The following is a 25,576-nucleotide window of genomic DNA, read 5'->3' on the forward strand; positions in this document are numbered from 1 at the left end:
GCTGGGCCAATGATTTAAATCTGTTTTTTAACAGATTTGATTCAAACCCCACTCTCCCTGCCCCCCCTCCCCCCTCTTCACACATCCCCAGTCCAGCGTCTACCATCACCTTCCCCCGACCACCTTCATCTTCACCTCCACTTTCACCTACCCCCCATCTCCACTCCACACCAATGGACTCGACCACCAGCCCCCCACTGCCCTCCACCTCCCCCCTCTCCTTTACATCGGCCCAGGTGAGGAGAGAACTGAGGCGGCTGAAGAACAGGAAAGCTGCAGGACCCGACGGCATCAGCCCCAGGCTGCTCAGGACCTGTGCAGACCAGCTCTGTGAGGTGCTCAGGTACATCTTTAACCTGAGCCTCAGCCTGGAGAAGGTCCCTGTCCTGTGGAAGACCTCCTGTGTGGTTCCGGTTCCTAAGATATCACACGCGAAGGAACCGAACCATTACAGACCCGTCGCCTTGACCTCCCACCTGATGAAGACCATGGAGAGGCTCATCCTCTGTCACCTCCGCTCCGTGGTGTGCACCGCGATGGACCCGCTGCAGTTTGCCTACAGGCCAAACATCGGGGTGGATGATGCTGTCATCTACCTACTGCACAGGGCGCTGGCTCACCTGGAGACCGCTGGGAGCGTCGTGAGAGTCATGTTTTTTGACTTCTCCAGTGCGTTTAACACCATCCAGCCGGTGCTGCTGCGGGGGAAGCTGGAAGGAGCTGGTGTGGATGGAAAGCTAGCCGCGTGGACCATCGACTACCTCACCAACCGGCCACAGTACGTGCGTCTGCAGAACTGTGTGTCTGAGGTGGTAGTCTGCAGCACGGGGGCCCCTCAGGGAACAGTGCTCTCACCGTTCCTCTTCACCCTTTACACCTCGGACTTCACCTATAACACCAGCAGCTGTCATCTCCAGAAGTTCTCTGACGACTCAGCCATTGTGGGCTGTGTGTCTGAGGGGAACGAGCTGGAGTACCGGTCAGTCATCAGGGACTTTGTGGACTGGTGTGAGCGCAACCACCTGTGCTTAAACACCAGTAAGACCATGGAGATGGTGATTGACTTCCGGAGAAGGACACTACCCCACACACCGGTGAACATCCAGGGGAAGGAGATTGACCGGGTGGACAGTTTCAAGTACCTGGGTGTTCACCTCAACAATAAACTGGACTGGTCACACCACACAGACGCCCTGTACAAGAAGGGCCAGAGTCGCCTCCACCTCCTGAGGAGACTGAGGTCCTTTGGAGTATGCAGGCCTCTGCTAAGGACATTTTATGACTCTGTGGTAGCCTCTGCTGTCCTCTACGCCGTTGTCTGCTGGGGAGCGAGCAGCACCGACCGGGACAGGAAGAGACTGAACAAGATGGTCAGGAGGGCCAGCTCTGTCCTGGGCTGCCCGCTGGACTCTGTGGAGGAGGTGGGTGAGAGGAGGATGTTGGCCAAGCTCACATCCATCATGGACAACACCTCTCACCCGCTGCACCAGACTGTGGAGGGGCTGAGCAGCTCCTTCAGCAGCAGACTGAGACACCCTCAGTGTAGGAGGGAGCGCTACCGCAGGTCCTTCATCCCCACTGCTGTCAGACTGTACAACTTGTCTGTATAGTCATAATACTGTGTAATATTTATTTATATTTTACTGTGCAATACCCCCCATTATCAATGTCATCATATTCTTCATATCCCACCATCACCATGTAAATATGTATATAGTCTGTGAGGTTGTTGTTATATTTTATTTTATTTTATGTATGGATGTAGTGTGTGTGTGTGTATGTATATATATATATATGTATATATATATATATGTATATATATATATATATATATATATATATATATATATATATATATATATATATATATAATGTATGTGTGTATGTATGTATGAATGTATGTGTGTATGTGTTGATATATATGTATGTATATATATATATATATATATCTTTATATTATAACGGTACATATTTTTGCTTTTCTTAGACTTGTAAATAATTTCTATTGCACTTTCTTGCTGTGATGCATGTTCACCTTATTTTGCCTCTCTGTACTTTATTCTATAACAAGAGCTGCTGTAACAAGTGAATTTCTCCACTGTGAGATAATAAAGTCTAATCTAATCTAATCTAATCTAATCTAATATGTATATATACAGTATGTTTATATATATATATATATATATATATATATATATATATATATATATATGTATATGTGTATATATATATATATATATATGTATATGTATGTATGTATGTATATATATGTATATGTGTGTATATATATGTATGTATGTATGTCTGTATGTCTCTCTTTCTGTTTATTAAATCTCTTTTAAAAGACCTAACTTCAACACCAGCTATAAAAGTTCTGTCAAATAGTTGCTAATTAAATTAAATATTAAATAGTAAAATTGAGGGAGGAGTTATTTTAAATATAAGTTATCTTAATTCGTAACTTATTTTTTTGTGTTCAGTTGCAATAAAAAACTTTTTCAGTAATTTATTTAAATTTATTTAATAATTAAGTAAAGCTGTGGATTTAAAGCATCAACTTTTAAAGATATTTTTGTTTTTATTGGTGATAAATTACACAAGGTTTCTATAAGGCAGACAAAAAGATGATCAATGACCTTTTCACTGTCCAATCAGAAGCCTTGGCGCATTTCTGTAGTGAGACCCGTGTGATTAAGTTGTGTTAACAGTGCAGTTTACACGTGTGTTTGGTGATGTGTGTGGGTTTACAGTGGGGCGTGCACATGTTGTATGGGTGACATGGCTGTACGGCTTTCCAACATGGAAGCAGTAGCAAGGAGATCTATTCCTGCCTTGTGAGGGAGCTGGACCATCAGATAGGAATGCTGTGAAGAGGAAGATCACCTTCTCCTCTCCTCATCCTCCAGGGCAGCTTTTTTTTAATTTTTTTTCTTGTCTCCGGGGCCCATGAAGGATACCTTGCCATCGGAGCATCTATCACAGCCACTACGAAGGATGGCGGGTATCACCTGCTATCACTGTCTACCTGCCCTCCTCTCGCCCCACAGCCACACATCTCTCACTCAGGAGTTAAAGGAGGCTAATATTTAGCTCCACATGGAGCCGAGTCTCAGTGTCCCTCTCTGCGGTGTCTCGGTGTCCCTCTCTGCAGTGTCTCGATGTCCCTTTCTCTCTTCTGTGTCTCGGTGTCCCTCTCTCTCTCCAGTGTCTTGGTGTCCATCTCTGCAGTGTCCCTCTCTGCGGTGTCTTGGTGTCCATCTCTGCAGTGTCCCTCTCTCTGGTGTCTCGGTGTCCCTCTCTGCGGTGTGTTGGTGTCTCTCTCTCTCTCTGTGGTGTCTTGGTGTCCCTCTCTGTGGTGTCTCGGTGTCCCTCTCTGCGAGGTCTCTGTGTCCCTCTCGCCCTGGTCTTGCTTCTCTGTCTCTGCAGGACCTTTATCAGGACGAGGGCTCTGCTCATTAAGGAGTTAATTTTCCTCTGCTATCTGTGATTAGCATAGTCAACCTAAAGCACTGTGGATTCTTTAAAATTTCCTCCATGTTATCAAAAAAGAGGGAAGAGAAAAAAGATGGGAATGGGGGGATATTTAATCATTTAAGTAGTCTTCCTGGGGAAGCAGCTTTCTCTCTCTCCTCAGCAATGTAAAGAAATCTTTGCTGAAAGCCGGCCCGGCTCAGTAATTCAGTTTTTAAAGCGTTGGGATGGAGGGAGGGAGGATAAAGGGGGGCTGTGGTGGGAGAGGGAAAAAAAACCCGACTTGATGAAATTCCGCTATCAGCTCCGAACCAATATGCAAAATATCTCTCTGGAAATCAAATAGCTATTATGTTTTCATTTCCACGTCGGCGTATTTGCTTAATGAAGAGGAGACAGATCAGACCGGCAGAGAGTCTGCAGGAGGCGATAACCGCCAACGGCTCGCAGCTATCCGCTACCACTCACGCTCCCAGTCACTTTCACCAGGAAAACACAGCGAGGGGAGGGAAGGTGAGGGATGGAGAGAGCACAAGTCACATCTGAGAGGAGCAAGGAAGAGAGAGGTGGAGGGGATGAAGGAGAGAGAGATAACAGAAAAAGAGGATGAAGTGATGGAGAGATGAAGCTGAGACAACAGCATCATGAAGGCCTTTTGATGCCTGCTGCTATGCCGTGCATCAGCTGTTTACCACCGCTGGACACCACGCCACCGGCCGCCTTCTTACAGGCGCCGGGCTTTTATTTCCACGGCTTTATTCATGGCGTCAGCGGGAGGTTTTTACTCCTCACAGGCCGTGGCTGACGCTGCCAGCTTTACATAGCAGGAATGTGTCACAGTCTGCTGCTCAAGTCCTGATCCAGAGTCAGGTCTTCATCACATTCTAAAGTGGACAGTTGTCCATCTTCCTGCTTGTCTTTCAGAGTTTGTCCCCTGCCTGCCTTTTTTCCTTTGTTAAGCCTCTGAACTGTGATCTCTGAGCCCTTCAGGATGAAAGAATTCTAACTCGCGGGAGGAACCAGAGTTGTGTTGACATAAAAGATGACGTAGCAACAAACCGGTTTAAACTGGATCTTTAGGCGCTTTGTTACAAAGACTCATCATTTGTTCCCATTTCTGTAGTTTTATCTGTAAAACCAGCAAAGACCAGACAGTCTGACACAGTTCTCCTCAGAACTATTCCGGTAAGGTCCTTCAAGGATCCTGGAGAACAATTCCTGAAAAGTTCTTCATAGATCCTGGAAAACTATTCCTGGAAAGTCCTTAAAGGGACACTTTCAGGATTTCCCAGTTTTATGGAAATAACTGAAGCAGCTCAGGGCTCCCCCCCAAAAAAAAGTAAAGTCCCAGAGCCTCTGGATCAGAATCATCTCCACCATCTCTGGCTAGAAAGCTGCTGGAGTCGTACTGTTATCATCAACAGAAGTTTAGAGCGGTCCAAATAAAACCAGAAAACTTGCAGATAAACAAAACGAGATAACAGCTGTATCTGTACAGGTGTACCTCTCATCTGCTAACTGCTGGGATAGACTCCAGCTTCCCCACAACCCTGAAAAAGCGGGATGGATGGATGGATGGATGTATAAATGGATGGATGGATGGATGGATGGATAAATGGATGGATGGACGTATAGATGGATGGATGGATGGATGTATAAATGGATGGATGGATGGATGTATAAATGGATGGATGGATGTATAAATAAATGGATGGATGGATGGATGGATGGATAGATGTATAAATGGATGGATGGATGTATAAATGGATAGATGGATTGATAGATGGATGGATGGATGTATAAATAGGTGGATGGATGGATGGATGGATGTATAAATGGATGGGTGGATGGGGTAACAGTTATAGTCCTGCATTGGGTGTGAGGTAATAAACCCTGACCAGCTAGCAGAGATGGATCAGGACTTTCAGCTGCATAGGTCTCTAATGAAAGTCATTATGGAGTCAGTTAAAGGGTGAAAATTAGTCCCATTTCCTCTGATATTACTCCAGTTGTGAGTTATATCTGTGGTTCTGGCTGCTGGGATCTCAGTTTGAGGCTCAGAGGTTGTTTGCAGGGTTTCTGTTTTGCTCATCGGTGTCAGGGTAACGGTGCAGCATCAGCCGCTAACGGAAGAGGACGGTTTGGGTTTATTAGTAGTGAAGCAGATGATGGAGAGGCCAGCGAGGATGCCCCCTCCTCCTGGTAGGTGTGGGTGACGGAAGCCATGGAGCGTTGATAAGAGCTCATGCAGCGTTGTGGGAAATGTTTAAAGTGCAAAGTTGATGAAGAGCTTTTCCCCTGCGGAGGCTAATTGTCCTCACTCTGATCAATAAGTGGCTCCTCTCCAGAGTGCGACTGTGTCAGGTACCTCAGTTTCTGTCTGGAGAGCTCACTCCGCCTCATCTGCCTCCCATCCTTTCTTTCTCTTTGAATGTTTTCTGTGATGTTCTGATACAAGCATGTATTCCTTGTGCCGCGGGTTATTAGCGTGAGAGCGGCGGGCTGCGTCGGTTTAATCAGCTTGTTAAGCATGCAGGTTTGATGTGTGTTGTCTCTGTGTTTAATCAGCCAGCTGCAGGTTTGATGTGGACGGAGAGTTAATAAAGCAGCATCTTCAGCGCCGGCACTTTGTTCTGCCTCCGAGACAGACATTCCCGTAGGATCGCATCTAGCTCCGCCAGTCAAACTGGGACGGGGTTTTTCCCTTCTGGATCCAGATTTAACTCAAGAACAGCGTTCTCAAACTTATATTTATTTATATATTCTTTTATTATATTAAAAGGTCCATATTTGCTCTCCGCTGAATGCCAGAGCCCCCCCAAAAAAGAGTAAAAACACATTTTTGATCAAACTTTTTCAGTTTTTTTTTTCATGTATAAACATACAAACATACAAAACTGTAACAATACTAACAACAACAAAACGATTACAAACAAACAACTTAATAATTATTTAATATAAATTAAATTCAGCACATTCTGGAGAAAATTCAGAATAAGAATAAAGAATAAGAAAAAAACTGTCAGCATGAACACCTGGCTACTATTTTTCTTATTTAACTTAACTTCTAGAAACAGATCATCCAGGCTGGTGGGAGACATGGTTTGGTTTCCTTTAGTTTTTTGCCAGCAGAGATGCTTCTAATTGGCTCTAACATCACCAACCCCTGTGTTCTGATAGGCTCCTGGTTCATGTAATTTATAGCAGACAGAGGCCAGGTCGGCTGCCACCATGCAGTCTAGTCCCAGACGGTGGAGACAGTAAAACCTGGTGAACATAAAGATTGTTATCACTAGATAACTTTATTTTTATCCCCAAAAAACCCTGTGAATAATATCCAGGGACACTTTAGTTCACATTATAAACAATTTATTTATTTATGGAATATTAATTTAGAAAAAGACTTAGGATAACATTGTTTTGTGATTCAAAACATACGTTTGGCTGGGTCCAGACTGACATGCCTCCCGATCCAGATCTCGACAAGACTCTGGACTTTGAGGATCCCTGCTCTAGAAGATATTTTTTCCTAAATTTCCTTGTGTCTAAACCTGAGCATAGCAAAGCAGACTACAGGCGGCGTATGCAGGGAAAACAGGAAATGCAGCTGTGGGTGGAGAGGGTGAGGCTAGGTACTCCACCCCGCACCGCAGCAGCTGTGTCCTCAGTGGAAGTCCTGCAGGTGCAGAGGGACACCATCACAGCTATTAACCGGGTGGACAAGTAGCTGCAGGAGATAAAGACCTTCTGGAGGGAAACTTGGACAACACTAAAAAAACTTTGTGGAGAAATAAAAAATCCTCCTCTACATGTTTCCTAAGCGTTGCATCACTTCTAGAACTCCAGCCTCCAGTCTGATCCTGCTCCGTTGGGTCTTAGAAAGAAGGACTGGAGCTACTTTCCACCTGTTCTTTTACTGATTGCTACATGATGGGATGACTTGTTCAGAAAGACGTCTGCAGACACCAGAACGTAGAGCGGTTCCGGTACTTCCATTAGCCGCCTGAAGCCTCGTTTCCAGCAACGGAACGGAGCAGATCCTGCAGATGAAGCAGTCGCCTCAGTTATTGTGTACCCAGGCCGATGAGCCACATGTTGAACCACACATGATGTGGACGTTTATAGAATGAAAATGCTTTGGTTAATGACAGCAGGTTTAATGTCCAACTTGCAGTTTCCCTCTGGGAATAATATTTCATTTCTCCTGGTTCTTGCTGCACCTTTAGTGCATCACCAGCAGCGATTCCATCGGGGAAACCGGACATTGCTGCAAACTGCATTGTTGTGTTTCCTGTTCTCCCCCAGTGCAGGAAAGTTCATGTAACGTTGGGATGAACCAATGATGCATTCTAACACGGCTGAAGGTTGGCTGTGATATCCCGACCTGGCACCCAGTTCCTCTGGAAGGTGCCAGTGGCCAGAAAACCCAGTTAGCACCTGCAGAGGGACTAGCATGGTCCTAAAATTCCCGGGCCTAAATAATCAAAGAGGCCCGAGACCACCACAGAGGTCCAACATCACATCACATGGCAGTCTGAACCGGTTCCTGAGCCATGCAGTAAGTCTTGCTGGTCTCTGAAACAGCTACAGGTGGAAACACCCTGATTGTAGTTTGACTGAGGAGCATGTTTCCATGGCGACCATTTTATTGTAATAGTAATGATTATTAATGTGTCTGGAAGTTTTGTTCCACAAAGACAGAAAGAACATGTTTAACTGGTTGAGCTTCTGGTTAATAACAAACATCTGCTTCTCTGGTCATCCTGATTTATTTAATGATTGATTGTGAGCGTGCTCTCCCAGGAGAATTAATATGGAATGTGCCTCTTTATTCATGTTTGCAAACAGCTTTAATGTCTAACGTAGTGTGAAAGGTAATATCTGGACAAAAGTCTCACATCAACTCTGGTTTTATTCTGGATTTTTGGTGTTGATTTTGTTCGTACGGCAGGGTAAGGGTAGCCTTGGAGGTAGGAACATTCTCCCGCCATGTTTGGTTTTAAATCCCAGAAGTTGAGTAGAACTGGCGTACACCAGTTTCTGTACCTACGGTAGCTTTAGAAATGAGATCCTGGTGTGTGCATATTGGCGTATGTGAATCTCAGCGTAAAGCACATTTAAACCACCAAACACAGTAAACCCAGCAAACAGGTAAAACAGCAGGTAAATAGAAATCATGGCTCCACCTCCTCCAGAACTTCTATCCACCAGGATAAAACCACATTTACTGGAAAACTTTCCCGGCAAAATCCCTACTTCCTGCCCTGTTACATGTATCTGATTGGAAGAAGACAGGTGTCAGTCATTCTGTGTCCCAGATGTTTCCCTTCTTACCGTTAAAGGTTGGCGATGGATGGATGTAACCATGGTAACATGAGTGCAATTCTGCTGGATCTGAGGATTGAAATGAGGATGAATCATGGATATCAGCTGATGGAAGATGGTGGAGATCTACCAGATTCTTCATGGGAGGACAAGGACCTGACTGAGAAACACCTAGCGATCTCTCTACTAAAAGCTCTGGAACTTAGTTTCAGTCCAGCTCCATGAATCTGTGACCAGATAACGTCCACGTGTTGCTTTGTGCTTTTCTGGAGGTTGCATCCTCATTAACTTCCACACAGCAGCATCTGTAGTGATGCTTCCACCTCTGATGAAGTCAGTGTTAGCTTGAATTTCATACCAGCATGCTACACACACAGTTTGGAATTACAGAAAAATGATAAACAAATTTTCTCTCTTTTTACAGCAGAAACCACCAAAACACTCCTGGAGCTTTAGATGAAGTTTTTGTGAAATAACGTGCTCCATTTAGTTTCAGCCTCTACAAATGTTCAAATTATACAGCTCTTTTCATATGCAAGAAACTCAGTGTGCTGTACAGCAGAAGAATACAGTCAACTGGATCTGTTATAAAGTAAAAAATAAAATCATTTGAAAAAGGAAAACTCCTGATTTAAAAATCCTCAGGTTTGGATCAGACATGTTTTGTGGTAGTTTGTTCCAGAAAAACACAAATATTTAGTTTGAACTGTAGTACCACTGAAAACAGATGAAGTTTATCTAAGTCATGCTGCACCATCAGCCCCTTGTTCTAGATCTGTTCTTCAGGTGGTCAATGGCTGATCTGGTTCCTGCTGTAATATGGATGTTGAAATTTAGCTCAGAGTCCAAAATCATGCCAGGATTTCTGGATTGATCCGTTTGGTTTTTAACATTGCTGACCGAAGCTGCACACCAATCCTTAGATTTCAGATTTATCTTTATGTGGACCAGAGTCACCCCATGAGACAGTAGTATAGATCTGAGTGTTGTCAGCATAATTGTGATCAGATATTTGCTTGTTTCCATGATCTGAGCTAGTGGGAGCAAGTAGCTCTTGAACAATAGGGGGCCCAACATGGAGCCTTGGAGACCTCCACATGTAGATCCGTAGTTACCAGTTGACATAAGGTAGTTCCTGCCTTAAGTAGGATATAAACCAGTACAGACCAGCAGTACTGAAGTTGGTTCAGTAGGATTATTTAAGTGGTGCTGAGATCCAACAGAGCCAAAACTGAATCTCTACCTTTACATGAATGTGTTGCAAGCCTTTGAGGAGGTGCAGTGTGGTCAACTTTTTCTTCTACTGTCTTGTTTGTTGTACTGGGTGGTTTTTCATGGGAACAGCTCTGTTTCTTATCCCACAGATACCTTTTCCTTCAAGACATGGCTGCATTTAAATTTAGACTTTTAAATATAAGGTTTATTACCCAGAAACAGAGAAATAAAAAGACCTAAAAATATATCTCATTTGTGTCCCCCTTTTCCTGGTCAGTGCCCCCCGCCTGACCTCCCATCAGAACTTTTCTAGACCCGCCCCTGCATATCTGAAGTATAAACCCATCTGTCTTCATAGATGTGTGCTTGGCTGTGTCTCTAGCAAACCTCATTAATACTGAAAAAGTTATTTGAAAAGAAGAAAAACAACATCTAACTAGAACAGGCTGTTGTTATCATCATGTTTCATTCTTCAGCTTCAGGTGATGGTATCGTTGATCTGGTGACACGAGGTTGGTAGATGTAGCTTCGTCCTTTAGCTAGTGCCGCCAACAACACGTGATGGTGTGAACCATGAACCGCTAGTCTCCTCCTTCCCAGCTGATCCATAAACACACGCAGTAAGAGAGAAAAGCCGATCAGCTGCTCACCGACAGCCGCCTTGAATCACACCAGGAGTGGGTGGGGTGCAGACATGGAGAGGATAAACTGCTGAAAAGTTTTTTTTTTAAAATGCATAAAAGTGGGAGTGTTGAACCGTCTCACTGGAAAAAGTGTGAGTGTTAAAACGTCCTTGTCCTCCACACATGTGACGCCCTCAAATCCATCCATAGAGCCAGCCATCGTTTTCCATCTGGCCTCTAGACACCTCCATGTCTCGCTGTCATAATGACGGATGCAGCGCATGTGTTAACAGTTTTAATGCATTAAATTACATAAATTAGTTAACTCGTTATTTTTGATTTGATAAAAACATGAACTACTCTGGTCCAGAATAGTTCAGCATATCACTGAAAGTCTGAGCGCCTCCTCAACCTCTAGAACAAGAACAAATGTGAGCTTCAGGCTTTTTCTTTTTAAGCTCACAACCTCGAAAGCTGAACATTGCTGTTGGATAAGTCTCAACTTAATAGATGTCCCTCCTCCGCAGATATACATGTCTTTATTATTCCTCCATCTCTGGAAGGAGTTCAGTCCAATTTTCCTAGATGTTGCGCTGTAACAATTAGTGGCCTTAAACTTTTAAAAGTGGTAAATGGAGTGGAAATGTGTGGCGACTTATCACACAGGCCCCCGTCGTCCTTCCTGCCAACTACCCGAGACGGGAAGAGAAGGAACACGGGGGAGCAGAAACTTTTTCTGCACCATTGATGTCTGAAAGCAGCGATGCTGCGATTGATTCATTAAACCCAGCCGTGATGAGGAAAGAAATCATCACTCAAACTTACATTTTAAACAAGAAATATAATTGGAATTCTACATAGAGAAGTCTCTTTGTACAATTATGATTAAAGGAAAATTAATTGTATGAAAATGTCCTTCCAGATACAGAAAATGAGATCTAGCAATGCTGAGGCGACATGGACCAAATTCTGCAAATATTCCACCATGATCGATGTTTTTTTTTTTTTTTACATGAAGGTCCAAATCTAGCCGTGTTAATTTTATCTGAAATGAGAGTGAAGCATGCAGGCGTGGAAGCTGAAATTAGCCTAAAGATGTTTCATTTCCAAAGACAGAAAGGCGATTGTTTCCCAGCATTATCTCTGCCTGCTTTTAATTGCTTTGCAAGTCAAATTAACAGAATTAGAAACATTGCCTCCATTTTTCTACAAGCTGCTTTTATTCACGGGTATTGTTGTGTGCTTTGTGTAGATTATAGACTCCTTTTGTTCCAGGATTGTAAATATATACGCCCCCCAGTCACAGCTTTACCACCGACCCCCCCATCACCATCATCATCATCATCATCACCCTCACCCTGATCCACACAACTCCAGAAAATTAATTTACAACCTGTTCTCCTTTCAGGGAGGAAGATCAGAAAGTTAAACAAACATGGTGTGACATCCTCCTCCTCTCTCCTCTTCATCCTCATCTCTCATCTTCATCCTCCTTCTCTTCCTCCTTTTGCTCCTCTTCATCATCCTCCTCATGCATGCAGGTTGTTGTTAACCCTTTCTGCTGGACTGATCCTCTTGAAGAAAGGAATGAGGCATGTTTCCATGGTAACCTCGGGGGAGGCCTGTATAAAGGAGTGTAAATTTCAAGGTTTGGTTCCCTAAACGCACCACTAAAGGCTTCACCCTATAGAAGGAGGATGGTTAATGAAAGTCACATTAAATCCATATTAACTGACTATATTTTGGATGTAATCTTCAAACAGGCTGAACTAGATGAAAAGTACAGTATAATTAGCCTGGTCAGCGGGGATTATGGGACTGTAAGTGATAGCGATCAGCCCTGCACTAATCACTCTTTTAGCTGGAATTTTAGGTATCCTGTAATTTGGCTCTAAGGTCCCCGTTGGCTTCTTGCTATTAATCTTCTGGATTAGACCGTTCAGCGTGTCCAATTCTGGAAACCATTTCTGAATCAGTCCATTTATAAGAAGCAAACCCATCACAGATGTAAACGTGTTTTCACCTCCTCTGATTTACCATGTGCATCGTTTGCGTTTCTGCTTTAAATAAACTATACGTTCATCTTCTGGCAGGTTCCCTCGGAGATCTGGATGGTGGTGAGGAAAACACAGCCGACACCCTGAGCCTGTCGGGAGAGGAGGGCGGAGCCTCTGACCTGGATGATTCTGCAGAATGCGACAGTTCCAGCCCGCCGCCGTACACGCCGCTGAGCAACGAAGGTGAGGAGGGCGGCAATTGTGCTACACAACTGCTCATTTACATGTTTTCAGCTGGTCAAAGATGTTAAAAAAAAAAAACAAATCACCACAGAGTTATTCAGAACCGGGTCGTACTCTTCATCAAGACCGCCTTCTAGTACCGTGTCGGACCTTTTTAATCTGGTGTGATAGATGGAAACAAGTGGTGGAAACCTTCCTCAGAGGTTTGCTCCATATTGTCATGACAGACTCACACAGTTGCTGCAGATTTGTTGGCTGCATCCATGATGAGAATATCCTGTTCCACCACATCTTGAAAGTGGTTTATTGGAGCAATGCTCAACCATGTGGCTGTAGCCCATTCTTAGACCTCCAGTTTCACCTAAAGGGCTGACCTGTGTAACTTTGAGATGCACAGTTGCAGTGCAGCTTACCACCAGTTGGTGGCAGTAATGTGTCAGTGTGTCAAAAAGCAGAAGAAGTATTTAAAATGAAAAAATCAAGGCAAAAATGGTTCCATTCCCTATAAAAGGCTAAATAACAATCCAATTAATTAAGTTTGGTTTATTAAATGGAGCTAACGGGGCAGGGCTGAGAGGTCTGTTTGGAGTGTAATGCTGGATTCATACTCGCGTAGTGTCTGCATAAGGTTTGCTATGGTGCTACCGCTGCAGGTGCCACGTAGGTACATAAAGGCTTGACGCGCACCTATTCCAGATCTGATGTGCACCCCCGTGCCACGCAGATGGTTACAAGGAAGTACTCCCTTGTGATTGGTCAGTTTGGGATTATGCGTTTCTGGATTTCTGGATCTTCTCGCTGAATTTGTGTGGTAACCACCATTTTTTTAAAATAATACCAAATTGATCAAATTGATGAGTGGCTGATAAAGTTATTTATTCATTTGCTTCCACAAGCTCATGAACACACTGCACCATGCTGGACACCATTGTTGCCAGTCGATATCAGCCCTGCTGTAATCCAGCTTCAGTTAACGCTAGCCAACGCTAGCTAACGCTATCCAGCACCGAAGCTCTGAAGCTGTAAAACACTAAAGCAGCATCTAGAAACCAAACATCCAACACACGACAGAAAGATGCTGGAATTTTAACAAAAAAAAGAAAATGAGCCACTGATGCAGAAAATATCTGTCATAACTGGAAAGAAACGTTATTAAATAAATAAATAGTTTTATTTAAATGTGCAGTGTGCACAGTATGTGAGACTGGACTTTAAGAATATTATAGAACAACTCCACTGAATGAAATGTCTTCATCAGGACCTTAAAAAGTTTAACTGTTTTCTGTGCTGATTTTTAAATTTTATTTAGTTTTTTTTTTTTTTTTTTTTTTGTCATCGCTTTTTGGTCATTTGTGGAAAATTGGTCCGAGATGAGGTTTGGAAATGCAAAGCGGCTTTAGAGCTAAGTCTAGTGTCACATGATGTTTAATTGAGACTATTCAGTCATTGTCAGATCTGTCATATTCCCACTGTAATGCTGCAGCGGAGGTTTACATCCTGTTCAACTAAAACAGATTAATTTTTATGTGTTGATGAATGAATGTGGGTCGGAATCGTCATGGGGAAGCCGAACCACACATCTACCACTTCCAATGAGAATTTGAAGGGCTCCAGACTGCGACCAAATAGTTGCATTTTGCGACTAAAATGTGAGACCAATACATTTATTTTGTTGCTAACAAACTTCTGCTCCCCTCTTCAGCCCAGTAGTTCACAGTAATACGCAAATTAGCTGCTGGTTTGCCGACTCAAACTAACTTCAATACGAGAAAAGGAGACGAACACCAACGAAGAAGACGACAGCCAATGTGCGTGTGAGCAGGGACGAACGAGCACTGTGATTGGCTTATGTGTGAAAAGAGGCGGGTCTTGGGGGAATTTATTATTTCTGTGTTGCATGTTTTTTTAAGCGACTAGCGACAAACTAGCAACTTTTTACTGGTATTATTGGAGACTTTTGGAGACTGACGTGAATGAACGTAGTTTACTCTTCTCAATGAAGAGCGAGTGCTGTGCAGACCCCTCTCAAACGAGGCTTCTTGCAGCAGCAGCTGCATGAAGAGCAGACGTTCACCTCTGATTCATGACCAGGCTGAAAATGAAACGTACAAAGCTGCTGCTGGAGGATCCTGCGCTGGCTTACCATCAGAGTAATGTCTATTAATGAAGAGTGTGGACAAAAATATTTAAAAAGTTAAAAGTGTTGTGATATTACAGACTCCTAATTAAAAAACAAAATACACTTAAAAAACTGAACTAAAAAATAAAGAAAATATTGACAGAATTATTATTTATTTTATTTATTTTGCTGTTCTAAACATTTTTAGGTTATCAAATTTTGCCTTTCCCACTGCATCCCTCTCTATGGCAGCATCCATTACAACTATATGTACTGGGCTGATTATGCTAATTAGCGACTTTTAGGACAGCCAACAGCTACTTTTCTTACTAAGGAGTTGGGAACAGTGGCTGGAGAGGAGTATCAGTCCCTGAAGCTGTCTATTGACAGGAACTACACGAAGAAGTCACACCATGCCCTATGGGGGATGATGGTGACAAAGTTGTCGTTCCGCTTTGACTACAAAGTGAAAATCAAATCTGATTTGATTTGACAAATTCTATGTCTGCTTGTTTTGTATTAGGGCGACCTGTAAGATGTTTTTTTAATGTTATGTCAGCTGCTGCACAATAAAATGTGAATTGTAAACATTGTCATTTCTGAATATATTGTTCAAGTATTTATGACTAATACAGTGAAAATGAGAGGAAATGTGAATGTTTGCTTTGCAAGGCGATTTCAGTGTGCGCCCCAAAATTTTCTGCCTGTGCTCCTAAAAATTTAAGTTAGGGGCCGCTGTGCTCCTCTTAAACAAAGTTAGTCTGGAGCCCTGATTCACATGGAGCTATTTCACCACCTGGGAACAACTCAACGGACGTTCTGATCTCAATAAATACAAAAACTTAGTTGTTCATATAACCCTCTTTTGTGTTGGTTTTTAGTTGTCAGAACTAGTTGGTTATGTTGGTTATTAGTAGTCAGAACTAGTTAAAATTAACCGTTGCCTACTAGTTATTTTTTCAAGTTGAGCAGAGTTGCAGAGACGGGGCAGAGGTGTCTGTAGACTGGTGTCCCTGTTTATTTTTAATGTCTAGCAGGTGTAAAAACGTGGAAAAGCAACTAAGCAAAGCATCTGTGAGGTGTTGGACGAGCCCGCCCCTCCATGCACCTCTCCTCCCCTCTCCTCCCCACGCCTCCACCGCCTGATAGCAGACTTTTCACTCATATTCTTTTGACTTATTCAAGATTTCAACGGCTGTGTTTTTTAATCTCACAAATTCCTGCTCTTGTGAAATTTTGGGGCTGAGGGTGATAAGCGTCTGCTGGTTGGCTCGCTTTGATAAACCCATGGAAATTCTGTCAGGTGCTAATCGAGACGAGATTAGAGATTAGCCAGAGGTGTGTGTGTGTGTGTTGAGGTGAGCGGCGGGTTATGTGTGTGTATTAGATTATAGAAGAAGAAGATGAGAGAAGTCAGGCATGCTGCACATGTGAGCAAGTTTGTCGATAGCAAACTGACTTGACGTCCCTTTTTCTCCTTTCTCGCATGTGTTTAAACCCTCCTCACACACACACCTTCAGCATCATGTTGATTTACTCCTTTTCCTCCTCTCCAGGGTTCCTCGGTTGCCCGGCGCTGCCATTATCAGTCCTCTGTAAATCAGACATGTTTGACGAAGCTGCTCTTTCAACCTGGGATCAATACCAGGTCTTTATCTGGCCAGGGCTGGCTAATAAAGGCAGGGCCTCTTATCCGCCATCTGGAAAACACACACACACACACACACACATCTGTGATAACCGTCTGATAACTTTAGCAAGAAAAAGCCATTTTCCCAGTAAGAGGCCGATGCTGTGCGTTAACTCCCCTCCTCAAGCTGACAGCAGCTTTATTAATGTCCATACAAACAGCAGCATCTGTTCACCACTTTCCTCTCTCCCCCATCATCTCCCGTTTCTCAGAATCACTCCACAGTTGCATCAACCTGCAGAAAACTAGCAAAGTTCCTCTTCTCTTCAATCATTCTTCTACATCACAGGAAATCAGATAAAATCACCTTCTGGGCCGATAAGTCGGCACGTCGCCTTCCTCTGACCTCTTAATTATTGCGCCCTGGTTTGACCCAATCACAAGAGTTTCTGTAAACACTTTTTTCTTTTTATCAGAATCTGATGGCGGTGAAAGGGGAAGTGTGTGTGATGCATAAAGGGACAAACGGCGGAGGCGGTAATCTGGGGTTTCATCACCATGAACCGTTGTCGACTTCACGTACGTAGTACAGGATTAGCTTCTTCATGCCCAGGATTTGCTGCTGCATGTCCGTTTTTACGTGATTGTTGGTGGTTTCACTAAAATGAAGAGGAAGAACAAAAGGGTGACGGAGTCAGAGATAAACTGGTAAAAGCTTTAAAAAGCATGTGGTGATTTGACAGCTTTTTGGTGAATTTTTTTTCTGTTCTCAGATGACTTATTTCAAACCCACTTCCTAATGAGTCAGAGTAAATAAAATAAATAAAAGCAGAACCTCATTAGCATCTTCTATCCCCAGTAGACGATCAACATCATGTCAGATAGTGAAACAGACATTTCACCATGTGGTGGAAAATATGAGCAGATAGTGAGTCTGATGGCAGCAACACATCTGTAAAAAGTAGATCCAGGGTGATGTTCAGCACAGTGTAAAAAGTAGATCCAGGGTGATGTTCAGCACAGTGTAAAAAGTAGATCCAGGGTGATGGTGTAGCATCCCCTGTTCTTCTAACAACAGTCTGGAAACCTCTGGGAAGTGAGGAGACCTGTTGCTGGAGTTTTAGGAGGGGAATGTTGTCCCATTCTGGTCTGATACAGGATTCTAGCTGCTCTATGGTTCTGGACCTTGGTTGCTGGATTTCTGCTTCCATGATGCTCCAGACGTTGTGTACTGGTGAAAGGTCTGGACTGCAGGCAGGTCAGTTCAGCAGCCAGACTCTTCTCCTGTGAAGCCATGCATGATGGATGCAGGATGTGGTTCAGCATTGTCTTGCTGAAATCTGCAAGGCCTTCCCTGAAAGAGACGTTGTCTGGATGGGAGCTGATGTTGCTCTGAAACCTCCATGTACTTTTCAGCATTGATGGAGCTTCACAGATGTGGAAGCTGCTCACGCCATAGGCACTAATGCAGCGCCATACCATCAGGGATGCAGCTTTTCGCCTGTCCACTGATAACAAGCTGGATGCTCCCTCTCTTCTTTAGTCTGCAGGACACGTCGTCCATCTTTCCAGAAAATAGTTCACATTTTCATCCAGGTTTCCACTTTGCCTCTGACCATTTTAAATGAGCTTTGGTCCAGAGAAGACAGCACTGGTTCTGGATCTTGTTCACAACTGGGTTCTTCAGAAACCACTGTCTGTGTTCACAGACAGTGGTTTCTGGAAGTCTTCCTGAGTCCATGCAGTGGTTTCCAGTAGAGAATCATGTCTGTTTTTAATGCAGAAGATCACCAGCATCCAGCCTTGTCCCATGCACACAGAGATTCCTCCTGATTCTCTGAATCTTCTGATGATATTTTACACTGTAGATGGTGAATCTTCTAAATCTGAGGAACATGTTTCTGAAATTGTTCCACAGTTTTAGAGCCAGTTTGTCTCAGATTGGTGAACCTCTGTCCGTCTCTCCATCCGAGAGCTCTGCCTCTCTAAAATGCTCCTTTTATACCCAGTCATGTCACTGACCTGTTGCCAGGTAACCTGATTAGTTGTCAAATCTCCTTTTATACTATCTATCCTGGGATAGGCCGACAGCAGCCCTTACGTTGAGACTGAGGTAGTAAAACAATGTTTATGTTTATATTTTTTATTCCAACCTTGTATTTTAATGTATGTGATGCTAACAGAAGTTGTAAACCTGGCTGATCGGAACTGGTTTAGACTGGGACGTGGACTTGTGGCCTGACCAGGGCTCGGCTGGAGAGTTGTTAAAACTCACTCAGAGTTGCAGAAGTTAGAAGGTGAGAAATTGTCGGGTGACTTTGCCCTGCAGGTGTGACGAGGGAAGTTCAGCTTATCAGATTGATGGAGACTGTCTCATTGAGGGGGGAGGAAGATGAAGAGGAGGAGGTGGGGGTTTTGCAGAAAAGTGTCTGTCGACGCCTCCTGATACCTGCCTCCCTGTCTGAGATGATATGGGAGATAATATTGATAATATTAAATGCAATAACTGTGTCTGCAGCTCCCCTCCCGCTGCAGCCCTGCAGGATAAAATCAATGTGCCATTCAATGTGATTTATAGCTGAAAATAATGGCGCTGGTCGGGAGGGGGGGTAAAGTATGATGTGTGTGTGTTTGTGTGTGCACGTGACATGAAACTAGATGCGTGTTGGGATTTATCTGTGAATGAAGATGTAGCCGTTGCAAGATGTTTGTGTTGCAAAAATAATGGCGGCGTGTGAGGGCGTCACATGGCGCGCTGCGTTTATGGCCGCCATCGATCCGACGGTATCACTGGTTATCGGAATGGGAATGTGAGGGCAAACATGGCCTTTATGCACACAGCTGAGGTTTTAGCGGGGTGGGAGCCGAGGATGGGGCGGGAATTTGGGAAGGGAAGGACTGGAGGAGGAAGAGGGGGAGGTGTAGGTCTGGAATCTGTTGATTTTTTTTTTTCCTCAAATAATACTTTTTATATGAAAAAGTGCAAACATGGGAAGAAAGGTCTTTATTTTTTATGGTGAAATGATGCACTAAGAGCAAATCGGTGAAACTTGACTAACATATTCTAATAGATATTTATTAGTCCTTTAATCCTGAAAAGGACGCTTGTCTGGTTTAGTTATTGAGATCATTTTGGCTGATTGCACCCTTGCTGTGAAATGTGGGAAGAATATTCGTTTTTAATGCATTTATTAAACCTTGAGTTTGATCCATATCGGCTGCGGAGATGTTTTCTTCACGCTGGAACTGTTGACCAGATTTATAGCAGACTTCCATTATAACCACAATACTTCACCCCTTTCTTTGAATTACAGTGAAAATGTTTTGTGTGTAATTTCTCTTTTTTCTAAAGGAAACCCATTAAAGTTTTATAAAAATAAAGACAATCACATCCTTTTAGCCCCTCCCCTACTGGCCTCTATGGAGACCCAAGACAACAAAGTGGGATCCTGGTCTAGTTCATGCCTGCAAACCATTTTATTTCCATCTGAAGTGGATTTGATGTGCAGTTCGTGAGGGCCCCTTTTAGTTTTAAAATGAAAAATATTTTCCAGAAGGGTTTCTGTGTGGAATCCAACCATAGACACTAAAAAAAGAAGCTATTTAGTAAAGTAAAAGTACAAGAAATAAGTATTTATTATTCCTTTGCCATGGCGGGAAAATTTTAGTATGACTTTTATGTAATTTCCTTTAATTGTGTTTCTCTTTTCTGATGTTTCATCATCAACACAGATCAGCCATCTTCAAACCACAGACCCATAAACACCAGCCAACCCCCTTTCACCACCAAGTTCATGTGAAGGAACATGTGTCCTTCCACCCCTGCTCCTCCACTCTCCACCCCTTTACCTCCAGTCTCCACCCCTTTTCCTCCACTCCCCACCCCTGTTCTTCCAACCTCCACCCCTGCTCCTCCACTCCCCCACATTTCCCTCCACCCTCCACCTCTGCTTCTCTACTCTCCACCCCTGCTCCTCCACTCCCCCCATTTTCCTCCACCCCTGCTCTTCCACTCTCCACCCCTTTTCCTCCACCCCTGTTCCTCCACTCATCCCCCATGCTCGGGTCTGGTCTTCCTCCTCCGGTTGCAGACACACTCAGATGGTGGGAGGAGCTTTTTTTTTGTTTTGGCTTCGCTGTGAAGAAAATAAATAAATATTGATATTGATAAAATGACATCTTGGTGGAGGTCTGGATCTCTGAGTGTTTCTAGTTTATTTCTGCATCACATCAACACGCTGCATTGCAGCTTTTATTTGGGACTTTTCTGCTGTGGTCACCAAACAACCTTTCTTTTCCAACCCTCCACTTCAGTTTGTGTGTGAAAAGTTTCTTTTCCTTTTTTTTTTTCCATTTGTTGCCACAGTTTCCTCTATGGTCAGCAGCTTCTTCAAATGCAACACTATCCATGTCCTGCTTTGCATGGAGCATTTATAGTTGGTTTGGGCGTGTTCAGGGCAGGATATCAGGCCAATTCAGGTGTGCATATTTCCAAGTAGTCTGTGATTTGAAAAGGAGGAATTGTCTGCATGTTTTGTGCGCACGGTTTTATAAGTCTGATTTTTTTCTTTTTTGATATTTTCAGCTTTTGGGCATATGTACACCTTTAGTATAGATCCTATGCAATATTTTATAAATGAGACCCCTGGTTCTTTCAGTCACTACCCACAGCTGGTGACCATAGGTGAGGGTAGGAACGTAGATCTACCGGTAATTCCACAGCTTCTCCTTTCAGCTGAGCTGAAGCTGCGTCAGTGCATTGGGTGCACTGATCCACCTGTAGAGCTCCCGCTCCATCCTTCACTCCTAAACAAGACCCCGAGATATTGAAACTCCTCAACTTGGTGCAGGATCTCATTCCCAACCCAAGGAGGACATTACACCCTTTACCAGCTGAGACCATAGTCTTAAATTTGGAGCTGCTGATTCTCTTCCCAGCCGCTTCACACTCAGGTGAATCGCTCCAGTGAGAGCTGGAGATCATGGCCCGATGAAGCCAACAGAACCACATCATCTGCAAAGAGCAGAGACCCAATGCTGAGGCCACCAAAGCAGAGTCACTTATGAACAGAATCAGTGACAAAAGGCAGCCCTAGAGGAGTAGAACCTTAAGTGGAAACAAGTTCAACTTACTGCTGGCAATGTGGACCAAGCTCTGGCACCAGTTGTACAGGGACTGGACAGCTCATACAAGGGAGTCTAGTATCCATAATCCCGGAACCCACCCCCCACAAGAGTCCCTAGGGGACACTGTCAAATGCCTTCTCCAGTACCTGAGAGGTATTGGCAGGCAAAGTTAGTTTCCACATGTTAGCTTGTTGTCAGGAGCTAATTGGATTTGTCTTTCAACCATTTTGTTTCTGTTACATCCACCAAAGACTGTCAGGTCCTTCAGTTACAACCAAAGTCCAGATAATCTGATCTGTTATCATTTTGCAAGTCAGTTCAGAATCATCCACATCCGCATCCTGATTCGGTGAAGGGGAAAAAAGCTTTATCTGCAGTGTTTTATCTGCAGTGTGTTTTAGTCCTTTTTAATTACAGTCATCATCTATGAACTGAAATATTTCCTTCTGACTTGTGTGTGTGATCCAGTTCCATGCAGTCAGCTGACCCTTGGCCTGATGATGGTGTAAGACAGATCTCAGGTCAGATAGCGTGGGCTGCAGTGACGTAAATATTAATCTAATCTAACTAATCATGAGTCAAGCTAATAGGGAGGAGCCCAGTGCTGCGATGAACTCACTGATACCAGCTGCAGAGGCAAAGTTCAGAGTTCACATATATTCTGCTCACTGGATAAACACATCAAACACATGCTGATACTGAGATTAAAGCAGGTTCAGCCAGGTGCGTGAGCAGTCAGAGATGTTTGATCAGCGAGCAGGAGGCTGTGTAATCAGCTTGATCAATGGCAAGAATATCAGCTCTGATTAGAGGAACACAGGCAACCTCAGTCTCTGCTGAAGGTGAAAGGCTGATGGGATGGGAAGGAGATGAAAAGATAGGAGGCAAAATACAACCGGACTTCACTCAGTGAGAGAAAGAAAGGAAGGGAGGATGACTGAAGTGGAGGTGAAGATGTGAATGAAAATGTGTTGTGCTGCAGAGATTCATCTGTGTTTTGGTTTCTTGTGTTGTTTCCAGAACCCAGGACACAGGATTCTGGAGAAGGACCAGACGATGATGATGAAGGTGAAGGTGAAGGTGAAGGTGAAGAGAAACCTCTGATAAACAGTGGTGGCGAGGAGGAAGAGGATAAGGATGAAGAGGAAGGGTTACCGTGGAGAGGTCCAGGTCAGTACCTTCACACAGGTGACAGTTGATGTAGAGCTGGAGTTACTACAACCAAACAAGGTGGCTTTATTAAAACAATTAAGCTTTAAAAACTTTGAGTCAACTGGGACGATTTGAGGTTGTAGAAGTTCAATTAAACACTAGAAGTTATTTCAGTCTCATTACTGTTAATAGAAATCCTTACATTTTAGAGTCATCTAAATTATTAGTTAAAGTAATCCTAGGAATGAGTAAAGTAATCATAGAAATAAGTAACGTAATCCTAGGAATGAGTAAAGTAATCATAGAAATAAGTAACGTAATCTTAGGAATAAGTAAAGTAATCCTGGGAATGAGTAAAGTAATCATAGGAATAAGTAAAGTAATCATAGAAATAAGTAAAGTAATCCTAGGAATGAGTAAAGTAGTCCTAGGAATGAGTTAAGTAATCCTAAGAATGAGTAAAGTAATCCTAGGAATGAGAAAAGTAATCCTAGGAATGAGTTAAGTAATCCTAAGAATGAGTAAAGTAATCCTAGGAATGAGAAAAGTAATCCTAGGAATGAGAAAAGTAATCCTAGGAATGAGAAAAGTAATTCTAGGAATGAGTTAAGTAATCCTAAGAATGAGTAAAGTAATCCTAGGAATGAGAAAAGTAATCCTAGGAATGAGAAAAGTAATCCTAGGAATGAGAAAAGTAATTCTAGGAATGAGTAAAGTCATAGGAATGAGTAAAGTAATCCTGGGAATGAGTAAAGTAATCATAGGAATGAGTAAAGTAATCATAGAAATAAGTAAAGTAATCCTAAGAATGAGTAAAGTAGTCCTAGGAATGAGTTAAGTAATCCTAAGAATGAGTAAAGTAATCCTAGGAATGAGAAAAGTAGTCCTAGGAATAAGTTAAGTAATCCTAAGAATGAGTAAAGTAATCCTAGGAATGAGAAAAGTAATCCTAGGAATGAGAAAAGTAATCCTAGGAATGAGAAAAGTAATTCTAGGAATGAGTAAAGTCATAGGAATGAGTAAAGTAATCTTAGGAATGAGTAAAGTAATCCTGGGAATGAGTAAAGTAATCATAGGAATGAGTAAAGTAATCATAGAAATAAGTAAAGTAATCCTAAGAATGAGTAAAGTAATCCTAGGAATGAGAAAAGTAATCCTAGGACTGAGTTAAGTAATCCTAGGAATGAGAAAAGTAATCCTAGGAATGAGTTAAGTAATCCTAGGAATGAGAAAAGTAATCCTAGGAATGAATTATGTAATCCAAGGAATGAGTTAAGTAATCCTAGGAATGAGTTAAGTAATCCTAGGAATGAGAAAAGTAATCCTAGGAATGAGTTAAGTAATCCTAGGAATGAGAAAAGTAATCCTAGGAATGAGTTAAGTAATCCTATGAATGAGAAAAGTAATCCTAGGAATGAGTAAAGTAATCCTGGGAATGAGTTAAGTTAGGGTTGGGTGATTAATTGAATTTTAATCACAATTATGATCTGGATTTTCAACAATCATAAAAATTAAATGATCCGATTATTTTTGTCCTTCGCAGTTTCCTCTTGTGCTGTTTTCAGTTGCAAATTGAGCTCCACTGGCGTTGCAGCGCTCTGCTGCAGACTCCTCCCACAGTCAAGGGCTGTACACACGGGAGGCGACGTCGCTCCTTCTCCATCATTTTCTATGGAACTTGCGTGATGAGGTGAAAATCGCTATCCTCCTCCAGCCAATCGACAGGCGACATTCATGCATGTGAAATGTTGCACTTGTTCACGTAGACGTGCATATGGGGGCTTGTGACGCGACACAAGAAAATAGAAAAATGTTAAATTTTTGTGAGTCGCAACTAAATAATCCACCAGCTCCCAGAGACACAGAGAGACAACAAACGTTATAAACAAACAGAACTTTTCTCAATTAACACAGTACACAATCCAGGATTTAAGAAACTCATCAACACGTTGGACAAACGGTATCACTGCCATCTCCATGTTGGTGGAGTATCTCTCCCTGCCCTGTATGATGAGGGTGGTGTGAAGGATGTGGCTACAGTCCAATGTTTCGCCACCGCTATGGACCTGTGGTCAAGCTGCACCATAGAGCCGTATATAAATACATTTTACTGACGCAGATTTCAACATGAAAACTGAATGTCTCCAGACGCACATTTTCCAGATCACACTGGGCAGAACGTAGCTGCTGGTCTGAGACAAACAATAGCTACGAGGACCTGGTGGAAAGAGGCTGTCTGTATTACCACAGACAAGGCTTCAAATGTCATGCTGATCCTGTAATCCTGGAAATGAGTAAAGTAGTCTTAGGAATGAGTAGATAATCCTATGAATGAGTAAAGTAATATTTGAGGAGGAACTGTGCTACAGTAGAAGGTTAAAAGTGAACCTGAGCAGGTTTCCAGGTGTTTAATAGAGGTGTTACACAGGTAGATATGTCAGGAATCCATTGGCCGATGATGATGATGGACACCTCTATCAATGATCAGGGTCAGGAGGATCCAGGGATAGCCCCCACATTCACCTTAGAACCACCATGAGGATCCAGAAAGAAGTGAAGCTCGGGATAGTCTATAATAGGAAGAGTGAATCCTTCACTATGAAACCTCCTTCATCTCCATGGAAACCAGCAGGACCTTCATGGATCATGTCAAACAAAGGCAGTGTCATAGGAG

General features: G+C 43.1%; 1 protein-coding gene across 1 annotated transcript in view; it reads left to right on the plus strand.

The window, feature by feature from the left end:
* zfpm1 (zinc finger protein, FOG family member 1) overlaps nt 1–25,576 on the plus strand; it is a 93,014-nt gene that overhangs the window by 26,817 nt on the left and 40,621 nt on the right. Inside the window, 2 exon segments of the mRNA XM_041996022.1 lie at nt 12,728–12,874; nt 22,771–22,920. Of these exon segments, the coding sequence (XP_041851956.1) occupies nt 12,728–12,874; nt 22,771–22,920 (297 nt within the window).

Source organism: Melanotaenia boesemani, chromosome 10 (assembly GCF_017639745.1).
Source record: "Melanotaenia boesemani isolate fMelBoe1 chromosome 10, fMelBoe1.pri, whole genome shotgun sequence".
Lineage (NCBI taxonomy): Eukaryota > Metazoa > Chordata > Actinopteri > Atheriniformes > Melanotaeniidae > Melanotaenia > Melanotaenia boesemani.